We start from the raw sequence: 19,352 nt of genomic DNA on the forward strand, positions 1-19,352 counted from the left end.
ATCATGGGGGATTAAAATTCTTTTAATTACTTGTGAGGTATGCTTTAACCTGGAGGATATTGAATTGTAATTAGTTTTCTTTTCAATTTTCAGTTTTCACCCTTAAAATGTGTTTAGCAACCGGTCATTACCAAGAAATTTATTGCACGTAAAACTGCTCTTTTGGATTGTGACACGCATGTAAAGTTTGAGCATTCACTTTTATGTTCATGATTTTGTTACGCAAACATGACTACATCTGGACTCTAAATTTTTCTACGTATAAGCATGTCTGAAATAAATTCCTAATCAATGAAATTTTAGAAATCCATCTCATATAGTTAGTGCTCTATTTTTAATATTTATAATATGCCACAGCCAAATGTGCATGCTCTTTTAGAAAGTGAACCTTTGATGGATGAGGTATTACCATTCTCTGAGTTGATGACCTTTTGTTGGAAGTTTTGGTTTCCCCTGCTCTGCCTTAATTGCAGCCTCTTTAGGTTGCCTTAAGTGTAACCTTGAGGAGGTGCATTTAGTCCCACGTAGACTAGAGATATGGCTTAAATAGAGTTTCTAAAGCTTGTGCAATCCTCACCTTACAAGTTGGTTTGTGAGGTTGAGTTAGGCCTTGAACCCAAAATTTAGGATATTATTTGAGCTTTTTCTGGATCCATTGTTGGGCCACCTGCATTGTCATGCTTCAGGCCCATAGACCTAGGCATGAGGGTGTGTGTTGGAAAGCCACCTTAGTTGCAATCATCCATTGCCCGTCTTAATTGGGGCCTCTTTGGATTGCCTGAATTGCAACCTAGGGGGGTGGCTGTTTAGTCCCAAATTGACAAGAGATGTGGTTTAAATAGAGTTCATAAAGCTTGGTCTATTCTCACTTTACAAGCTGGTTTTGTGAGGTTGAGTTAGGCCTTGAACCCCAATTCTAAGATCTTTCTTTGTTGGGTATTGCCTTCTTGTTTGCTATATGTTCTTGTAAACAGGCCCCTTGGTTCGCATGTTTTATGGAAGCTTAATTTTCTACCTTTGTATGTTTTAAATGATAGAGTGAACTAGGATTTTGTGTTGTCTAAGCTATGAGTTAATTATTTAAACATCTTGAAACTATAAATTGTGCTGAGTTGTAACAGTATCTCATTATTGTCATTTCATCCATTTGAGTGATAGAGTTGCGATTATAATGCAAATCAATTTCACAAATCTCCATTTTTCTTTTTATTTATTTATAATAAATTAGGTTGTTCTCATAGAGTGGTTCATACTACTTTGTGCCTTGTAGGTGTTGCAAGGGCTTGATGCTGCAACCAGTTGTGTGGAAGATATGGATGAATGGTTAAGCATATTCAATGTAAAACTCCGGCACATGAGGGAGGATATTGCATCAGTAAGGACCTGTGCCCTTCAGTTTAAGAATATAAACTTCCTAGATACAATTTACTCTCTGGTTGTAATGGCCGTGTTTGCTGGAAGCATGGTTCATTTGTTTAGTTTTCTTTGTTCCTTTGTTAAGGCAAGGCAATTTATGCATTAGTCTAGTACATTGTATTTAGTTTATGTGGTGCACCTCAATTCTCTTTTCCTCCAGTTATGAAGCGAAGTTGTTCATGATGTTTGTGTTACTTCTTTGTTTTCTCTGTTATATAATAGCTCATATTTATTTGCATCTTAAAATTCACTTCCCAAAGTCATTATTAAGAACAATGGAAAATAACAGTTATATAGAAGGTAAACCAGTGAAAATAAAACATCTATATCCTGATATTTGTGTTAGCTTGGAAACAGTTGCCCCGATATTTTTACATTACTCAATTTTTAGTTTAATCAGAAACGGAATAATTAGAAGCTTTGCTGAATCTCAGGTCTTAATTTGGAGCAGTTTTTATATATATTTTTTGGATTTGGCTAGAGTAAGAAGGGAAAAACTTTATGTAAAATGCAATTATGTGGTTTAAAGATATTATGCTACCTCTTGATCTGTCAATTGACATAGAAGTGTATATATGGAATCTCTTTTGTGTTTGTCCCATAGCTTCCATAAGGGGGTTTTCATTAGAGAGGGATGGAGCCATGGGGGAGCTTTATGCTTTGTTTGATTAGGAGTTAAATAGAGAGGAAAGAAATAAGGATAGAAATATAAGAGAAATATAGTGGAAACAATGTTTTGTTTGATTAAATAGAAATAGGAAGGAAAGAGGTAGGGGAATTTGTCTCTGCTTATTTGGATGAGTGAAAAAGAGAGCGTAAATAAATAAATAAACATTTTTATTTTTATATTAATTAATAAATTAAATTTACCTTAATAATATATGAACTTTTTATTATATTAGTTTTTTTCCTTGCATTTTTTATGTTATAATTTTTTTTTCAAATATTTATAACTCAAGAAAAACTTAAAAAATAGAGACTGTTTCTTCTCCATTTCATGGCTTATGAGGGGGGAATTATTTTTGTAGTGGGTCCCACAAATTTAATTCTCCTCCCCTTTAATTTTCACCCATCCAAACCATAGAGAAAACTAATAAGTCATTGGTCCAAGTGATACTGGACTTGGTTCCCTTAAGCAAGGTTTCAGATTCTAGTCTTATAGATGGAAAAAAAAAACGTGGTTAGGAGAAGAGATCCCATTAAAGATGGCCGGTCAGGTTTCTCTGTAGGGATTAGTCATCAACAAGGTTGGTGGATACTCCGCCCCGATGTCATAGGTACCAAAAAAAAACCATAGAGAAAATTATTTCATCCTCTCCATTTCCTTCCTTCCTTCTTAAATACACCCATCTAAACTTGAGGCTATTGTACTACTAAACTTCAATTTCTCTCTCCCTCTCCCTTCCTCTCGAGTGAATTTGTCATGGAGGATAGTTTGTCCTTCTCCCATTGTATATACTCACTGTCTTCTCTTTCCTAAGTTTTCTTATTTTCTCTAAAAATAAAATATAAAACAGGTTTTGGGACAGTTGGTTCATGCCAAATATTTTCAGTGAGTTTAAAATGATATTAATATAAATTGGATTTTACCTTTGTAAAGTTGAATTATGGTCACAATTATTTCTACAGTGACCATTTTGTGGTGCTGTGGAAGTTGCTTTCTGCTTTATGAGATTTCACTATTTCAGTTCTATTTGCTTTTCTAGGTGATATAATTTCAGATGTAGGAGTTCTTGAAAAGCACTGGCCTCTTACTTTGTTTTTTCTTAATAACTTTTCTTATGTCCAGATAGAAACCCGCAATAACAACCTGGAAATGCAATCAGTAAATAACAAATCTCTCATTGAAGAGCTTGATAAGCTTCTTGAGCGATTGCGTGTCCCTTCTGAGGTATGCCTTGTATCCTAATTTAAGCCAGATAACTTCCTAGCTTTTATTTATTTTAATGATGTTTTGTTGGGTGTAGTATGCCACAAATTTGACTGGAGGTTCATTTGATGAAGCTCGAATGCTTCAAAATGTAGAAGCATGTGAATGGTTGACCAGTGCCTTGCGTGGTCTTGGAGTGCCTAATCTAGATCCTAGTTATGCAAACATGAGAACTGTATGTTCCTTTCTTTACTTTTCTCTTAAAAATATCTGGTAAAATAAACCGATCATGATTTGGCCATTTATGAAACAAAATTATCAATGAGACATAGAGTGCTTGTTGTATTTATTTTAGAAAAATATTAATGGAAATCTTTTTAAGGTGATAGATATGATTTTTCATTCATTAGTTTCGTCCATTTTGGATTGGTTGGAGAGAATTGTGAGTACTATGAATTTGGAATCACAAAGCCAAGTGAAAGTATTCTGGCTTTGGTTGATATGTCAAAAATGTGTTGGACCTAAAAATTTTGTTCCGATGGCGGTTCCTGCTACCTGTTACAGGTTAAAGAGAAGCGTGCAGAACTTGAAAAATTAAAATCTACTTTTGTCAGGAGAGCCTCTGAATTCTTGAGAAATTATTTTGCTAGTTTGGTGGACCTCATGATAAGTGATAAAAGTTACTTTTCTCAGGTATTTTCTGTAAATTTGTTTTAGAATTGTCACTTTTGAGGTCTTTTGAATTTTGAAGGAATTTATTGGTATCACTTTTTCTTCTTCCTCTGAACAGCGGGGGCAGTTAAAGAGGCCTGATCATGCTGACCTGCGGTACAAGTGCAGGACATATGCACGTCTTCTGCAACATTTGAAGGTTAAAATTTGGGATTCAGGACCTGTTTACTTTTAGAAAATGTTTTCTGTTACTTTTGAATACAAAAATGTCACCTTGTTTTCACTTTGTTTCCTATTTTGAAAGCTTTGAGAAAAGTTGATTTCCCCGTTTCTTATACAAATATTTGAAAATTTTAAAGTATAAACCAAATTAAAATATTGTGGCGTTGTTGTACATAAAAGTAAAAACAGAATGAAATTAGAAAACGTTTTCTCAAATCAAAACAGTCCCTTACTATTCCTTCATTAATTTTGTTTTGGATACATATATTTCTTCAGTGATTTTCTTTGTTTTTATACCTAAATTATCTTCCTGGGCACTTGCAGAGTCTTGACAAGAATTGTTTGGGTCCACTGAGAAAAGCTTATTGCAGTTCTCTGAACTTGCTTCTTCGCAGGGAGGTCTGTTGCACTTCATGTTGGTTTTATTTGTTTCTTAATTGTCTGGCTTTCTTATTATGACACACTCCTTTATCTTTGTATGAACTGAGAAGTAACCATTATACATGTGAAAAATTATTAATTAATGTGATTACTTACCTAATCAAAATATAAAAAATAAATTGAAAAAAAAGTCAATTATTGACAGGGAGGATTATAAACTTCCGAAAAATTCCATGACCCACATGTTATTATTTCCAAGGCATATGCATGTAACCCAAAATAATGTTCGTCATATTGGTCACGGTAACAGCCTGAATTTTCCTTTCTTCATAATTCATATCGTACAAGGTAAAGCAAAGATGACACGCCTTAGGAGACTTTTACATAAACCCTATGAAAACTTAATAAAAGAAGGATTAGTTACTAATTCTTATAATGATTGAGATAAATGATGGCATGACATACTTTCCTCCCAGGTTATCAAATCAAAATTCAAATCGTAAATCATTGAGCTAATTTTTGAATCATGAATCATAATTTGTATCCAATAAATTCAAACAATGAAAAATTATTTCAAATATATCATATAGATGATATATAATGTTCAATGTAAATAGTAGAGATAGATGAAACAACTTAACCAAAACTATCATTAAACAATATTAATAGTTATATGTGTTTGTTAAGCTTTTAATTTAGAAGAACTGAAACAAAACAAGTAATAGTTAAGTATATTATATTCATTGAATGAGTGAGTGACAAATAAGTAGTGGAATAATCAAATAGGCTAAGTTCTGAAGTGTTCCTTCAATTCAACAATTTCAATGACTTCAATTTTTTTTCACGAGTTAGTGAAGTCAATAAATGGATCATAGAACGAATTGTTGAATCATATCTATGATACCGAATTACACTAATTCATTCATGTATCTTATGATACAGAGTCATTTAAGATTCATCTTATTATAAGAATGGGTAGGTAATCGAATTGTATCAAATCGTAACATTCGAATAATGAAACGTAAAATTCTAATAACTATGCTTTCCTCATGTTCAACTTTTTGTGAAAGAAAATAAATGGGGAAAAGATAATTAATCAGGGGTGATAGCTTATTGTAGCCTTCTGTTGCTCAGAATGCATACCGGTAGATGGCATCTGCTGCACCATCTTCGTCATTGCTCAAACCAATTACGTTAGCCACGGATTTGGTCTTCTCTGATCCATTACTAAGTGCGATGCCTAGAGAAGCCAACTCAAGCATCTCCACATCATTTTCCCCATCACCAATTGCCATTATCTGCACTTAAGCAGATTAGAACAATTTAAAAAGAAAGAATTCTATACACATACACTAATAAATTATAAGATTGACACCTCAAATCAGCAATATACTATAAACATCTTTGTTTTGTACCCTCAACTCAATGGGTGATTAATAAAATTCAAAAGATATGTCACCCAATGCCAAATGCAACCAATCTTGCCGTGGAAAACTTTGCTAGAATCTAAAAGTTTACATTTATACAATAAAAATAGATCGGGAAGAATTTCATATAATGTCACTCAACTGCAGTATTATCAATAGTATAAATATCTATAGTTTATATATAAATCTCCGGCAATTGTAACTGTAGCAAAAGTAACGTCATTTACAGTAATTAATCTCTAAAAAAACGATTACTAAAAGATCCGAGGCAAATATACTATAATGAAATATATAAATCTGGCACAATAGTAGCCTTTTCAAATGAATATAATACTGATATATTCTAGAAAAATAAATTATTGAAATTCGACATAAAAATAAAATAAGATTTTATTAAATAAAAATAATGAAGTAATATTATAACAAGATATAAAAATATCCACACTTAAATATTAATACGAAGTAATATTATAATTGATTAAAAAATTAAAAATTATCAATATTAGCATAAAAAACGTATCAAAATAGTAAAAATAAAAATAGTTAAATATTATTGTAATTATTACAAATTATAAAATAATTTATCATAATCAGACAAATAAATAAACAATAATAATAATTATATATAAATTAGTAATAAAATAATCAGAATAACAACATTTTAATAATGAAAACCATCAAAATACACACACATACTTTCAAGTAAAAGAATATATATATTTTAAAATTTAAAGTCTTTTTTTAATAAAAAAAATTATGTGTTACTTTAGAAATAATTATTTTCAATTTACTAAAAAATTTTCAGTTTGTTCAATATTTTTTTTAATTATTCGCCTTCCTCAAGTTCCTTAAAACAAGTAATAAAAATTATTAATTTTAAATTGACTTAACAAATAAATAAAGAATAATAAGTAAAAAACAAGGGAAATTAAAATAAATAAATACATAATAATATATTAATTTCAGCGCATAAAACTAAAATAATAAAATAAAAAAAGATATACGCTGTCTCGTGTATCCGCATCCTTATTTGTTATAGCAGAAATAAAAGCCCTTGAGTGGAGGGAAGGATAGAGACACAGGCTTTTGAACACTCATCCAAGTTCTTCCAAACCTAATCAGTCAAATTCTTCACGCACACTCAGTTAGGGTTTTTTTTCTCATTCAAATTCTTCTCCCAGTTGGGGTTTCTTTCTCGGAAGATGGCTCGTAACGAGGAGAAGGCCCAGTCGATGCTCAACCGCTTCATCACCATGAAGGCGGAGGAGAAGAAGAAGCCGAAGGAGCGCCGCCCCTTCCTCGCCTCAGAGTGCCGCGACCTCTCGGAGGCCGACAAGTGGCGGCAGCAGATCATGCGGGAGATCGGCCGGAAAGTTGCCGAGATCCAGAACGAGGGTCTCGGCGAACACCGCCTCCGCGATCTCAACGACGAGATCAACAAGCTCATCCGCGAAAAATCCCACTGGGAACGCCGCATTGTGGAGCTCGGCGGGCCGAATTACTCGAAGCACTCCGCGAAGATGACGGACCTCGATGGAAACATCGTCGACGTCCCGAACCCGGGTGGCCGTGGCCCGGGATACCGCTACTTCGGGGCTGCCAAGAAGCTCCCCGGCGTCAAGGAGCTCTTCGAAAAACCCCCCGAGCTTCGAAGGCGGCGTACTCGATATGACATTTATAAGAGAATTGATGCGAGTTATTATGGTTACCGTGATGAGGAGGACGGTGTGCTGGCGCGGCTGGAGGGGCCGGCGGAGGAGGCGATGAGGCGGGAGGCGGCGGAGGAGTGGAGGAGGTTGGATGAGGTGAGGAGGGAGGCGAGGAAAGGGGTGGTGAGCGGGGAGGTGGCAGAGGTGACCGCGGTGGCGAGGGAGGTGCTGAAGGAGGATGAGGAGGAGGTGGTGGAGGAGGAGAGGGCGAGGGAGAGAGAGGAGGAGAGGGAGAGGAGGGAGTTTGTGGTGCACGTGCCGCTTCCGGATGAGAAGGAGATTGAGAGGAGGGTGCTGGAGAAGAAGAAGAAGGATCTGTTGAGTAGGTACGCGAGTGAGGGGCTCGTGGAGGAGCAGACTGAGGCCAAGGACATGCTCAACATTCAGCGTTAGGTTGGTTGGTTCCTACGTGCTAATCTAATATGTGCTCAATGAACTACGTGCAAATGGATCTTGGGCTTTACTGAGAAAATTGGTGTTCTTTTTCTTGAGTTTGGAAATTTAGTGGATAATTGGTTATTACTTATTATGTGTTGAATTTGAGTTAGTTTAGATGCAGAGAAATGAATCTGTTGCTAACTTGTGATAGTACCACTTTTTTGTGTGAAATTTTGAATGATTTATTTATTAGATCATGGTGGTGTGTTACTTGAGAAAAAAATGAAATGCACCATGCTGGCAATTTGAGGTGCTGTTTGCCAGAACATTGATATACAATTGATGTGTGGTTTTATTGTGTTAATTGATGTTTTTAGGCTCTCTCTAGAGATGTGTTGTATTATAGTCTGGCATATTCTTGCTCATTTTTAAAAATGGGGAGTCAATGAAGGTTGGCTTAGGCTTGAGGTGCATCAACTAAATGTTTGGGGTTTGATTATTGCTTGTGATCCTTAGCTGTAAGTACCAACGGAAGCCCTATTTGATGTGCTGAGGTGAGTGGTATATATTTTTTAGTACCTTATAGTTATACTGGTTAATGAAATTCATTAAATTTTGAATTATGAATGAAATTAATTGTAGTAGTAAGTATGGTTGGCGCACCGCTGCCCTATGCATGGTGTGCCTGGGGTCTTATTATAAGTTAATTTGATATTCCTAGTGTATGGATTAATCATAAGAGAACATCGATATTTATTGATAATCATGATGAAAATTGATAGAGCAGTTGTTTTTGGCATAAGCATGTGGATGGAGTTTGTGTCATTTGATTTGTGCCGTATGCAGTTCTGAATTATAATAAGTTAATAACATGGTTTAGATTTCTATTCATATGTACAAATAAGTTGTGGATAAATATATAAATACATCAGTATAATAGAACACACCAATTTTTAAGATTTTCATTTTGGCAACTTCAAAATCACAGATTGAGGATGTTATAACTGTCCCCTGAATGTTGTGATGAATACATGGTCAAATTTGTAGAAACTTTTTGTTGACATGAAAATGGATATAATTGATTCGGGAATGCGCTCGAAGTATGCTTTAGAAGAAATTGTAGTATTGATGATTTCATTCTATGTACCATGCACTTATGTGCTTAATGCTTAATCCTTTGGTTAACATAAATATGGAGATGATTGATTAGAGTGATGTTAACAAGCATAAAATATATAAAAGTACATATAAAAGATATATTTATCTAACAAAATTCAAAAATTGTAGTATTGATGATTTAGTCAGCTAGGTGGTCTTCTGCTTGATCGAGATGCTAGAGCTATGGTAAGCCATTTCAGTGTCATGACACAGAATTGTTAGAGACAAGTTTGCCCGTCTTACTCAAATGGCAAAAATTCTAAATTTAGATAAGGTTTCTGAGATTCTAGATTTCTGGGGTGAAAACTCTGGACCTATGACCTGGAGATTAACTCTAGCAGAGGTTAGGCATGTATTGGGTCTGCTAGTTGATTTTAAACCAGAAGCAATAGCTGCTCTGAAGTTGTAGAAGAATTATATTATCATAAAAGAGTTTATCCTAAACTCACATTCCAAAAGTTAGTGGGAGTGAAATTTCTAGACAATTGAAATGTGAGAAAATAAAGGGATTATGCAATTCCCTTAAAAATCGCTATGAAGAAAGAATTTACTGGATGTTATGAAATTATTCACAAGTATAAAAGTTTTTGATTTATATTTGTCAATTTCATTAGACACTAATAAAGAATTTTAGGCCAAATCTTTTTTTTTAAAGAATAATAAAGGTGAAAGTCAAGATAAGTATATTGGTATAAAGTAGACATTAGAGGAGAATTAATATCTATTGAATATAAAGACACAAAAGATTGTTCCATAAAGTATTTTAGGATCATATGATTTGTATGAGACTCAAGACTTGCATTGAGGTTTATCTTTTTGAGTATTGCTAAAATATGTTTTAGGTCTTAATATATTAACAATTTTGCTTTAAATTTCTGCTATATCAATTTTTAAATGGAATTTTTTTATGCTAAAAAAACCGCAACATCTTTTTTTAAAAAAAAATTAGATTACATCTTCTATCGATTTAAAAACAACTAGAATTATACTCCGCTATTTGCCCTCAAACTCTATCTTCTGAATACACATGCCATTGGAGCTCACATAGATCTGGAACCCTTTCCGCTATCAACATTGCATTACACATGCAAAGAGTATTTCATTGAACACCTAGAGTACAAATTCTTCACAAACTATTCAACAGCCACCGAACACTAAAATTCCATATCTGAAATTACAATCTAAAATTAAAAGCAAAAAGGAGTGGAGTTTTGAGTCTATCAAGGACTCAACGAAAAAAAAAATATTACGGACCTAAAACTAAATTGGTTAATAATTTATAGATACTTAAAACATATTTTAACCTTTTGAATATACCGGTTTGATCCTTCAATTCGGAAACACCTTATATAATTCGGGTTGTTGGTTTGTGATATGTTAACAATGGCCATTTAGAAGAAACTTTTACTTGCAGTGTAGTATCATGAGAGATGTTTGTGTTGGCAGAGGAATGACGGTGGATACGTAAGCTTCTCCGAATGATATCTTTGGATGAGATTTGGGGGCGTTGGTTGTTTTTGTGACTACTCATTTTCTTTCTGATTTATCATTGTTCTGAGCTTTTTAGGCTGAGGGTATTGGTGTTAAAACCAATAGCACCATGCATTTAATGTATTGGTTTGATGGGGCCATGCAGCAATACGACTTGTATTTGGGTCACGGCTTGTGTCCTATCTATGGCTTTTGTTAAAAAAAATTGCTTTCGGCTGTTTAAAAGAAAACGATGCCAATTTAGAGCAATAGCAGCAGTATGACTTTCTCACATGAACATTTACTACATTGTTTTCTAACATGCCTCGAATTTCAACATAAAACTATTGTTGGAATAACTAAACCATATGATCATTTTAGTACATGTCCTATTTAAAAAAAATAGTTTTTGATGAATTTCCTTTTGTTGATCTATGATGATCTTGCAGGGTGGCTTACTAGCATGAGGCAATGGGCAATCAATGGCTTACTTGCATCGAGTAATAATAATTGATTACGACTCAATGCAAATATATCTGCTTTTGGGATTCCTAAGCTACTGGTGCTTGAAAAAGTCATATTACAACTCAAGTAATGGGCACTTTTGGCATAGACCCTGTGTACAAATTTAAGACTTGAAACGTTTTATGATTCAAAGGTGATTTTTTTCAATGTTATTCTTCATATAGTAAGGAATTGTGATTAATGCTCTTTCACATTTTTTTTTACTTCAAAATTGAACTTACTCAATTATTCTTCTAGATGAATTTATCTATCTAATCATGTTTGGAATTGCTAAGCAGGCCCTCCACAATATCAAATGTTTCATTCGTTCTGCCTAAATAATTAACAATAAATCATGACTTGACTTCTGATATAAATTCTATGATAATGAATAAACAAAAAACATTCATCAATCATTTCGGTCCTCACTCATCCATATAATCTGGATTCTCCTTTAGAATTACAGGGGAATAGCATCAATTCAAGGAAATTGGCTTGCAATCTTACAACACAAGGTTTAAGAAGCAAATGATAAGGACTAAAAAAATTATTTTCAAATTATAAGAACTAAAAAACTCATTTTAAAATTATAAAAACTAAAAGATATAAATGAAAAAATTATAGGAATCAAATGAGTAATATATATATATATATATATATATATATATATATATATATATATATATATATATATATATATAAAAGATAGTGAGAGAGAGGCGATGTGATGCACAATTCAAGTAATTAAGATAATTATGATAAGTACATGTATTTTGATTTAAAATTTTGAATAATTAAATTAATTATGGTCAACAGGTATACATGTTTAAATTAAGATAATTAAAATTATTTTAGGTTAATATATCTTTATCTTTATATTAATAAAATTAAAGAAGTTTTACAGTGAATTCTTATACATTTGAGCGAAATTTTTTCAATTCATAAAATTATATTAATACAGTAATTAAGGTAATCATGATATATATATATATATATATATATATTAATTTGAAATTGTGAATAATGAAAAAAATTATTATCAACACATTTTTTTAAAGAAATTTATCTATTATCAATTATAAAACTATATAAATAAAGTAATTAGAATCATTACAATAAGTATCTATATTTTGATTTAAAATTCTCAATAATTAAATTAATTCTTATCATATATTTATCTTTACAATAATAAAAGTGAAGAAGTTTGAAGAGAAATTTTTTATGTAATTGAACAGGAAAAATTTGGAGAAATTTTGTATCTATTTTTAATTCATAAAACTTTATAAATATAATACTTAAGATTATCAGAACAAGTAAATATTTTGATTTAAAATAATTAAGTTGATTATGATCAAAATATATATACATATATTAATTAAGATAATTAAGAATATTTTAGGATGTGTAAAGAAAGATTATTTTAGGTTAAGATATCTTATCTTTATAATTATATATAATATTATAAAAGTAAAGAAGTCTCACAGGATTGACTTCAAGAGCACTTACAATCATTGATTGAAAAATCTATAATTAAAATAAAATCAAATACATATTTAACAAAATTTAAAATTGATTATAATCTCAATCTGATTTCAAGTTAATGCTTATCGTTGCACTTTCGTGCATCCTTTCAGTTTAGAGGCACCCATATTGCAATTGATTATAAATTCTTATTGAGTTAATATGTCCTTGTGCAGAAAATGAAAATCTCTTTTACACTGCATGCTCTGTTTACAAATAAAATCGTACAAGGAATATATAGCTCAGAAGCATGAAGGGAAAACAGAAATATCTTTTCACATTGATAGACTAAAACTGATTTAAACTTGGATGATCAAATGCATACATGATAGGCCAACGGTTGTAATAAAATAACACAAAAATATGTCAAACCAAATGTGAATGTGTTATGTTTGTTCAAGGCTGATATATAGGGGCAGTGGTTTGCACTTAAAGGGTTGTAAAAAATATATTTCAAGATTTACGAGTTACGATTGTTTGTGTAATTGTCGTACTAATTAAGGCATTCACTTGAGAGATTCATGTACAGCCAGAAAAAAATAATCAGAATTCAGCTATACATCTAATGGTGGTTGTTAGAGGGACTTGAACCACATGTAGAGTCAATAAGCATGCCAATTCATTGTGCAAAAAATCCAGATATCTAGCTAACATTTCATTTAATTAATTGTTGTTGAGTCAAGCATATTATGTTCCATGAATGAAGATTTGGCAGTTGATATAGAAAAGAAGTTAATTGTTGAAATTAGTCTTTTTCATTATGGTGATTTATTTTGCAGTGGAGTTTCTAAGTTTTCATGGAGCATAGACAATTATGAGAAGGACCAAGATGTTTGATAAAGAGAAATCTTATTTCACACTTTGGACATGTGAAGAAGTAAGAAAGAATTAAGTATATATGATTGAAAGAGAAAGAAGATAAAAGGACATGACTTAAAAATGAGTAAATTCTAAAATAGTTTGGATACAGAAAAAATAGGCAATGTTGCCTAGAATTTCTTTTTTTAAAAAAAAAAATAGATTTTCCTGGTAAATGGCGTTCACAGTTTTATATAATAATTAAATTAGCATACTTTTTATAAGTAAATATTAATTTATTAAAATATTAACATACTTTTTTATAAGTAAATATTAATTTATTAAAATATTAATTTTTTACTAACAGAAAGGATAAAAATCACCATATTTTTTTCTTTTTTTTTGTTTGTTAACCATTTAACTCACCTTTTATCTCAAATTAGCATACTTCTCCCTCAGTGGGAGTTATCCTTTAACCACACTCTGCGAGAGGAAAATGCATGCTTTTATCTCAAATTAGCATACTTCTCCCTCAGTGGGAGTTATCCTTTAACCACACTCTGCGAGAGGAAAATGCATGCACTGATTGATTGGCCAAATATGGAGCAAACTCATGGTTACTTTAGTTTGATTAGTTATTGTCCTCAATCCTTACATCACTTGTGATTAGTAAGGGTAGAAATAGGCTAGACTAGGTTTTAAAAGGCTTGAGTCTAGCCTGCGATGAATTTTTAAGGTCCGAGTCTGACTTATAGTCTATCAAAGATTTTATTTTGGATTGGTCTGATCTTATTAAAAGTCTAACTTGACCTCTGATAACCTTTTTAAAAATCTTCTTCACATTAAATCTTTAATTGTATCCAAAATAAGTATAAATTGATACCCAAAAAATAATATAAATATATATATATATATATATATATATAGGGCGACCTATCAGGCTTATAAGACTTTTTAATAAGCCTAAGTCTAGTCTATTTAATTTAATAGACTTTTAAAAAATTTTAAGCCTAATCTTTTAATTAAATAGACCAGTCCAAGATTTATGTAGGTCAAGTCGTAGAATTTGTAGGCCGACTTGGTCTATTTTTACCCCTAGTGATTAGTTATTATGTGCGACAAAAAGTCATCTTACAACTCGACTAATGTGTACTTTTGGCGTAGGCTCTTTTTGTATATAGATTTACAACTTGTTTGTATTATGATTCAAAAGTAATTTTAATATAGTACGGAATTTTGATTAATATTTTTTCACGTTTTTTATATATATTTTTACTTTAAATTTAGAACTTACCTTAAATAAAACATCAATCATCCCGGTTCTCACTCTCCTTTATAATCTTGATTCTCCTTAAAAATCATAAAACATGAATTTCTTTTACAATTCTTAAATCAATCAACATACTGATAAAAATTAATTTTAGTATTTTAAATTGATTATATAAAATTGTTTTTAACTTAATTTCTATTATTATAAAAATTATTTTAAAAAAATAATTCATACATAACACGGATAAATTGATTAGTAATAAGAAATTTTGACTAATGCTCTTTCACATTTTTTTTATTTTACTCCAAATTCAAAACTTACCTTAATATAAAACATCAATCATTTTGATCCTCATTCTTCTCGGTAATCTTGATTCTCCTTAAAAATTACAAACCCGTTAAGAATTTGCGATATGAGAATATTATATCCACATAAAAGACAAAGTGTTAGTATTGAAATAACTAACAGTTTTTTGTACCGATTAATATTAACTGTTAAAAGAAACATTATATATCTAAAAGAAACATTTCTATCACTTTAACCAATAACAATTTTTCTTCACGTGCATTACACTCTACACCCAATAAAAAAATAAGATGCATAGTTAAAAAATAAAATAGTACTAAAATTTTCTAATCATGATTTGTGCAAGTTTGGCAAAAATGACTTCAGTCACCTCAAACTTGTTTCGAAGTCTGTAAAATTTCTGATCATCATTGGTAAATTGTGATTCTTCCACAATTTGGATGAAATTGGATGCATGTATACTTGAGGACTTGAGAATTCAATTCTTCAAAAGTTAACTGGTTATTTCCTATAAACTCCTCAACTAAATTGTCCAAAGCTTTAATGCCAGAACCATACATGTACCCCTACCCTAAAATCTTCAATATCCTGAAAGAGTCATATCAAAACAAATTTGGTAATCTGATAATATAAATAACAAGCATGATTGCATCCTATGGAAACCCACCTCTGCCTTTGTTGATGCAAAAGAGTGCATAATATAAATTTCTCACATGATTATTTACTACTACTGTGCATGAATAACACAAGAATCAATTTTACTTCCACAAATATTATGGTGATACCATCAAAAATAAAAAATAAAATTATTTATTATTTTATTTCCACTGTTAAAAAATTAATTAATGAATCTCATTATAAAGCTAATCCAAACACGCCATACTGTGAGGCATCGAGACCCACCTCCTCTCAAATTAACTTTCCAAACTCAGCTCAACCAAACCACCCCACTTTCCAAACACACCTGAACTTAAACAAGTATACACAAACTAACTACAGTTGAATTTTCATCGGGAAATAAATTATACTGCTAACCCAAAAATATTATGTTAAATACACTTTTATCACCTACCCAATTTTCTAATAACTTTTAATTATTATTTTTACTTAATGTTATATAATAATAAATTTTTCATATTTTGTTATCACCTGTTTAACTGAATATCATAAACAAATACTTTTAACAATTGGATCACTAATTATCTTATTTTAAGAACAATATATCTTCCATTTCCCCCTTTGGTGGACATCTGTTACCAACTTGTTGACTCCCTGGATGCTCTTTTATTAGCCCTTCGATTAGAACGCATTCCTTTTCTGAATTATATGATATGATTTTGCAATTCGTCATTAATCTTTCAGAATGTTTTTTTTAGGGGAGGAACTATTACCAGACGTATTTTATGTTGACAACTTTTCAGATACTACACTGTAGTCTATAACACTAAGTCACTAGCGTAACACGTTTTATAAGTATTTTTTTCGTAATGATATTTTATAAGTATACAAATACAAATTATTTAAAATACATACTTATATTTCAACAGTATTACATCTTCATCATTTAGATTGCCTGTACCAAGATTTTAAATTACAATCATAAATTCATAGTTGTAATTTTATGACGATATCCTCTGTGTTACACAAGGTTGTGAATAAATTCAGAAAAAAAGAAGAAGGTTGTCGATAAATTCAACTGATACGACTCTAATTATGATTGCAAAAACACTATAATCTCTGGCATTACAGATGAAATGACAGTTGCGGACCTTTTTTATAACTAATAACCATGGACTATGGACTGTATATTTGAATTAATTTAAAGTTTTAATTACTTATTTAATTTTTATAGTTTTTAAATTTATTTTTTTTAGTTTCTGAAAATTTATATTTTAATTTTTAAAAATTTTTTGCTGTTAATGTTAGTTGAAAAATTTGAACGCTAAAAATCTCTTGAGAATTAAAATATATTGAGAATTAAAATATAAATTTAAGGGATTAAAAAAATCACTTATTAACTATAAGGATTAAAATGAATAAATTTGAAAATTATAAGGAGTAAATAAATAATTAAATCTAATTTAAAAAACAATTACATTTATAAATTTCATAAAGAGACTTTTAAAATGAAAAAAAATCTAACTGAATATGAAATAAGTGACCTCAATTATTTTGTTCTTTTTTTTTTTTTTTGAATTGAATTATTTGGTTCAGACCACTATTAAAACATGGCAAAGGTGAAAAAGTTAGCTAATAATAGCATGCAATTCTTGCAGTATATTATACCATTTTATTAGGGGGAAAAAACAAAATCCATATAGTTATAGTGGAGTGCACGTTGCCCCACCACAAAGCTATTATTAGACAACACTAATCTAAAGTCCAAGTGTACAATCTGCTTGCGGAAAACACTACATTACAGCTATGTTAACATTAACATAAATTTGTATCTTGCCGATCATTTTAGTAACAGTAATCACCTCCGTAACCCCATGAAACTATAATGATTGCCCAAAACGCTGTTACCAGACATTTGTAATAATGGGATGTTTAAGGTCTAAAGCAGAAGCAGGGAAAAGCCGCCTGAATAAGAACTCAAAAGAACAAATTGCACTTTTCTTTTCTTAGTTGAATGCTTCTTCTAGACTAGGTAAGACTTAATTATAGGAAGAAAATCAAATCAAGACATTTTATGTAAAATGTAACCATACAATATCATGATCCTAGCCTGTCAAAAACAAAATTAATAACAATTATTAACTAAAAGCTTGCTCTCTTTAGGGAAGTAATAGTAACGGAAGAACCCAATGGAGAAGTTCCCACTTGAATCTCGAACGAGTCGTAGCGGAGAAAAAACTCCACGACGAGAAGCCTCGAAACCAAGGTGACGAAGTCTTTTCCGGCGCATTGCTTGTTCCCAATTGTCGGAGATTCGGTCTCAGGGCCATTGGACCACAGCACGTGTTTCAGAAGCTTTTCCCCTTCCTCCCCGACGAACCTGTCCCCCACAAACTCCTCGGCCCTCTCGAAGATCCTAGGATCCTTCGTCGCAAACGGTTGGTATCCGAACAGCATTTCCCCTTCCTTCACCTGAAACACGGGTCCTCAAATTATAAACTTTACTTGATCATGAAAAAAAGTTGTTAGACCATTGATACGAAAATAACTATAATTCGAACTTAAAATGATCACAATTTATAATTGAATGTTGTATCGTATTAATAGTTTCAGGGTCACTTCCATTTCCCGCTATAAAAAATATTAACCTGAAATGCGTGGTCGTGGCTCTCGATGATCAAGTCCCTCTTCGCCCTCCCGAACTGCAACGGCACCGGCGGGTCGATGCGGAACGCCTCGTACACCACCGACTTCATCAGCGGCATGTTCTCCATCGCCGCCATGGTGATCTCCCCGCCGGCGCCTCTCACGGCGGAGCGAATCTCCTCCGCCAGGCGCGCGTGGAGCTTCACCCCGGCGCGTCCGATCCACTTCAGCACGTTCGGGAAGAACAGCTTCATCCCGCCGAAGGAGTTGAAGCACGTGGCGAATAACAAATTATGGCAAGCCTCATCGCGCGTGATCCCCAATCGCTCCGCTTCGTCTAGCACAGAACCAGAAGACTGGTAGAAGAAATCGTAGAGTCTCTGGTAATCTTTTTGGATCAGAGAGAACGGTAGGCGGAAGCTCCGGATTGTTGATTCTTCCAAGAATTGAGGGAGGCCCAAGCGGAGGATTGGGCCGAGCTGAAATAGGACCCATTTCTGAACGATTTTAGGGCCGTCGCGGCCAAGTTTGGTGTCGGCGGGGTTGGAGTTGAAGAGGGAGCGTGCCAAGAAGTTGAAGGCGGCTTGGTCGTTGGCGTCGCCGAAGCTGGCTTTGCCAGCTTCGGCGAGGTTGGCTTCGAGCTCGTGGAAGAGGTCTTTGTAGGACGCGTGGAACTCAGAGATGACGTGGGCGCGTCGGGATTTGAGGAGGAAGAACATGAGTTGTTTGAGGAGGGAGTGTTTGGGTTCGGAGGGGTCAAGGTAGGAGAGGACTCTGTAGCCGCCGGTGAGTTGGGTGGAAGGCATGAAGGTGCCGGTGAAAACATCTCTTTTGTCGACCTTGGAGTTGTCGAAGAGGATGGGGAAGGTTTTTGCGTCGAGGAGAACGACGACGTTTGGGTTGGGGGCGAGGAAGGGGCCAGGTGGCATGTTGGTACGGAAGACAGTTGACTGGTACTTTTGATGCGGGACTTGAAGACTCGTCGC

General features: G+C 32.8%; 3 protein-coding genes across 6 annotated transcripts; 2 read left to right on the top strand and 1 right to left on the bottom strand.

The window, feature by feature from the left end:
* The first annotated feature begins 333 nt into the window (after window positions 1-333).
* LOC100812048 (exocyst complex component SEC3A) lies at window positions 334-11,375 on the top strand. Of its 4 annotated transcripts, XM_041009327.1 has the most exons (8): window positions 334-402; window positions 1,271-1,375; window positions 3,206-3,307; window positions 3,384-3,521; window positions 3,851-3,979; window positions 4,077-4,157; window positions 4,505-4,579; window positions 11,153-11,375. In XM_041009327.1, the coding sequence occupies exons 1-8, from the start codon at window positions 349-351 to the stop codon at window positions 11,168-11,170; spliced, it is 702 nt and encodes a 233-aa protein (XP_040865261.1). In that variant the 5' UTR covers window positions 334-348; the 3' UTR covers window positions 11,171-11,375. The 4 variants fall into 4 exon arrangements, with proteins under 4 accessions (XP_040865261.1, XP_006595945.2, XP_040865262.1 ...); XM_006595882.4 differs by lacking the exon at window positions 11,153-11,375 and having other exon boundaries at window positions 4,505-5,320; XM_041009328.1 differs by lacking the exon at window positions 11,153-11,375 and having other exon boundaries at window positions 372-402; window positions 3,210-3,307; window positions 4,505-5,320.
* On the top strand, window positions 7,009-8,327 carry LOC100813312 (pre-mRNA-splicing factor ISY1 homolog). The gene has a single exon (XM_003544389.4). It carries the CDS (start codon window positions 7,191-7,193, stop codon window positions 8,088-8,090), a length of 900 nt encoding a protein of 299 aa, XP_003544437.1. The 5' UTR covers window positions 7,009-7,190; the 3' UTR covers window positions 8,091-8,327.
* Window positions 11,376-17,769: 6,394 nt separating the features above from the next.
* Window positions 17,770-19,352, bottom strand: AOS1 (allene oxide synthase; the record flags this gene model as incomplete). The annotated part of the gene is given in 4 exon segments (NM_001249503.1): window positions 17,770-18,192; window positions 18,369-19,327; window positions 19,330-19,343; window positions 19,346-19,352. Coding segments are annotated over 4 exon segments (1,310 nt in total), but the record flags the coding sequence as incomplete, so codon positions are not given.

The sequence above is a fragment of the Glycine max genome, chromosome 14 (genome assembly GCF_000004515.6).
Source record: "Glycine max cultivar Williams 82 chromosome 14, Glycine_max_v4.0, whole genome shotgun sequence".
NCBI lineage: Eukaryota > Viridiplantae > Streptophyta > Magnoliopsida > Fabales > Fabaceae > Glycine > Glycine max.

What these genes read in the sequence shown, in the direction of transcription:
- LOC100812048 (XM_006595882.4), top strand. Translation starts at nt 349, where the DNA reads ATGCCACAGCCAAATGTGCATGCTCTTTTAGAAAGTGAACCTTTGATG. An exon ending in ATAAAAGTTACTTTTCTCAG is followed by an intron (nt 3,980 to 4,076) that starts GTATTTTCTGTA and finishes TCCTCTGAACAG; the next exon opens with CGGGGGCAGTTAAAGAGGCC. An exon ending in GTCTTCTGCAACATTTGAAG is followed by an intron (nt 4,158 to 4,504) that starts GTTAAAATTTGG and finishes GGGCACTTGCAG; the next exon opens with AGTCTTGACAAGAATTGTTT.
- LOC100813312 (XM_003544389.4), top strand. Translation starts at nt 7,191, where the DNA reads ATGGCTCGTAACGAGGAGAAGGCCCAGTCGATGCTCAACCGCTTCATC.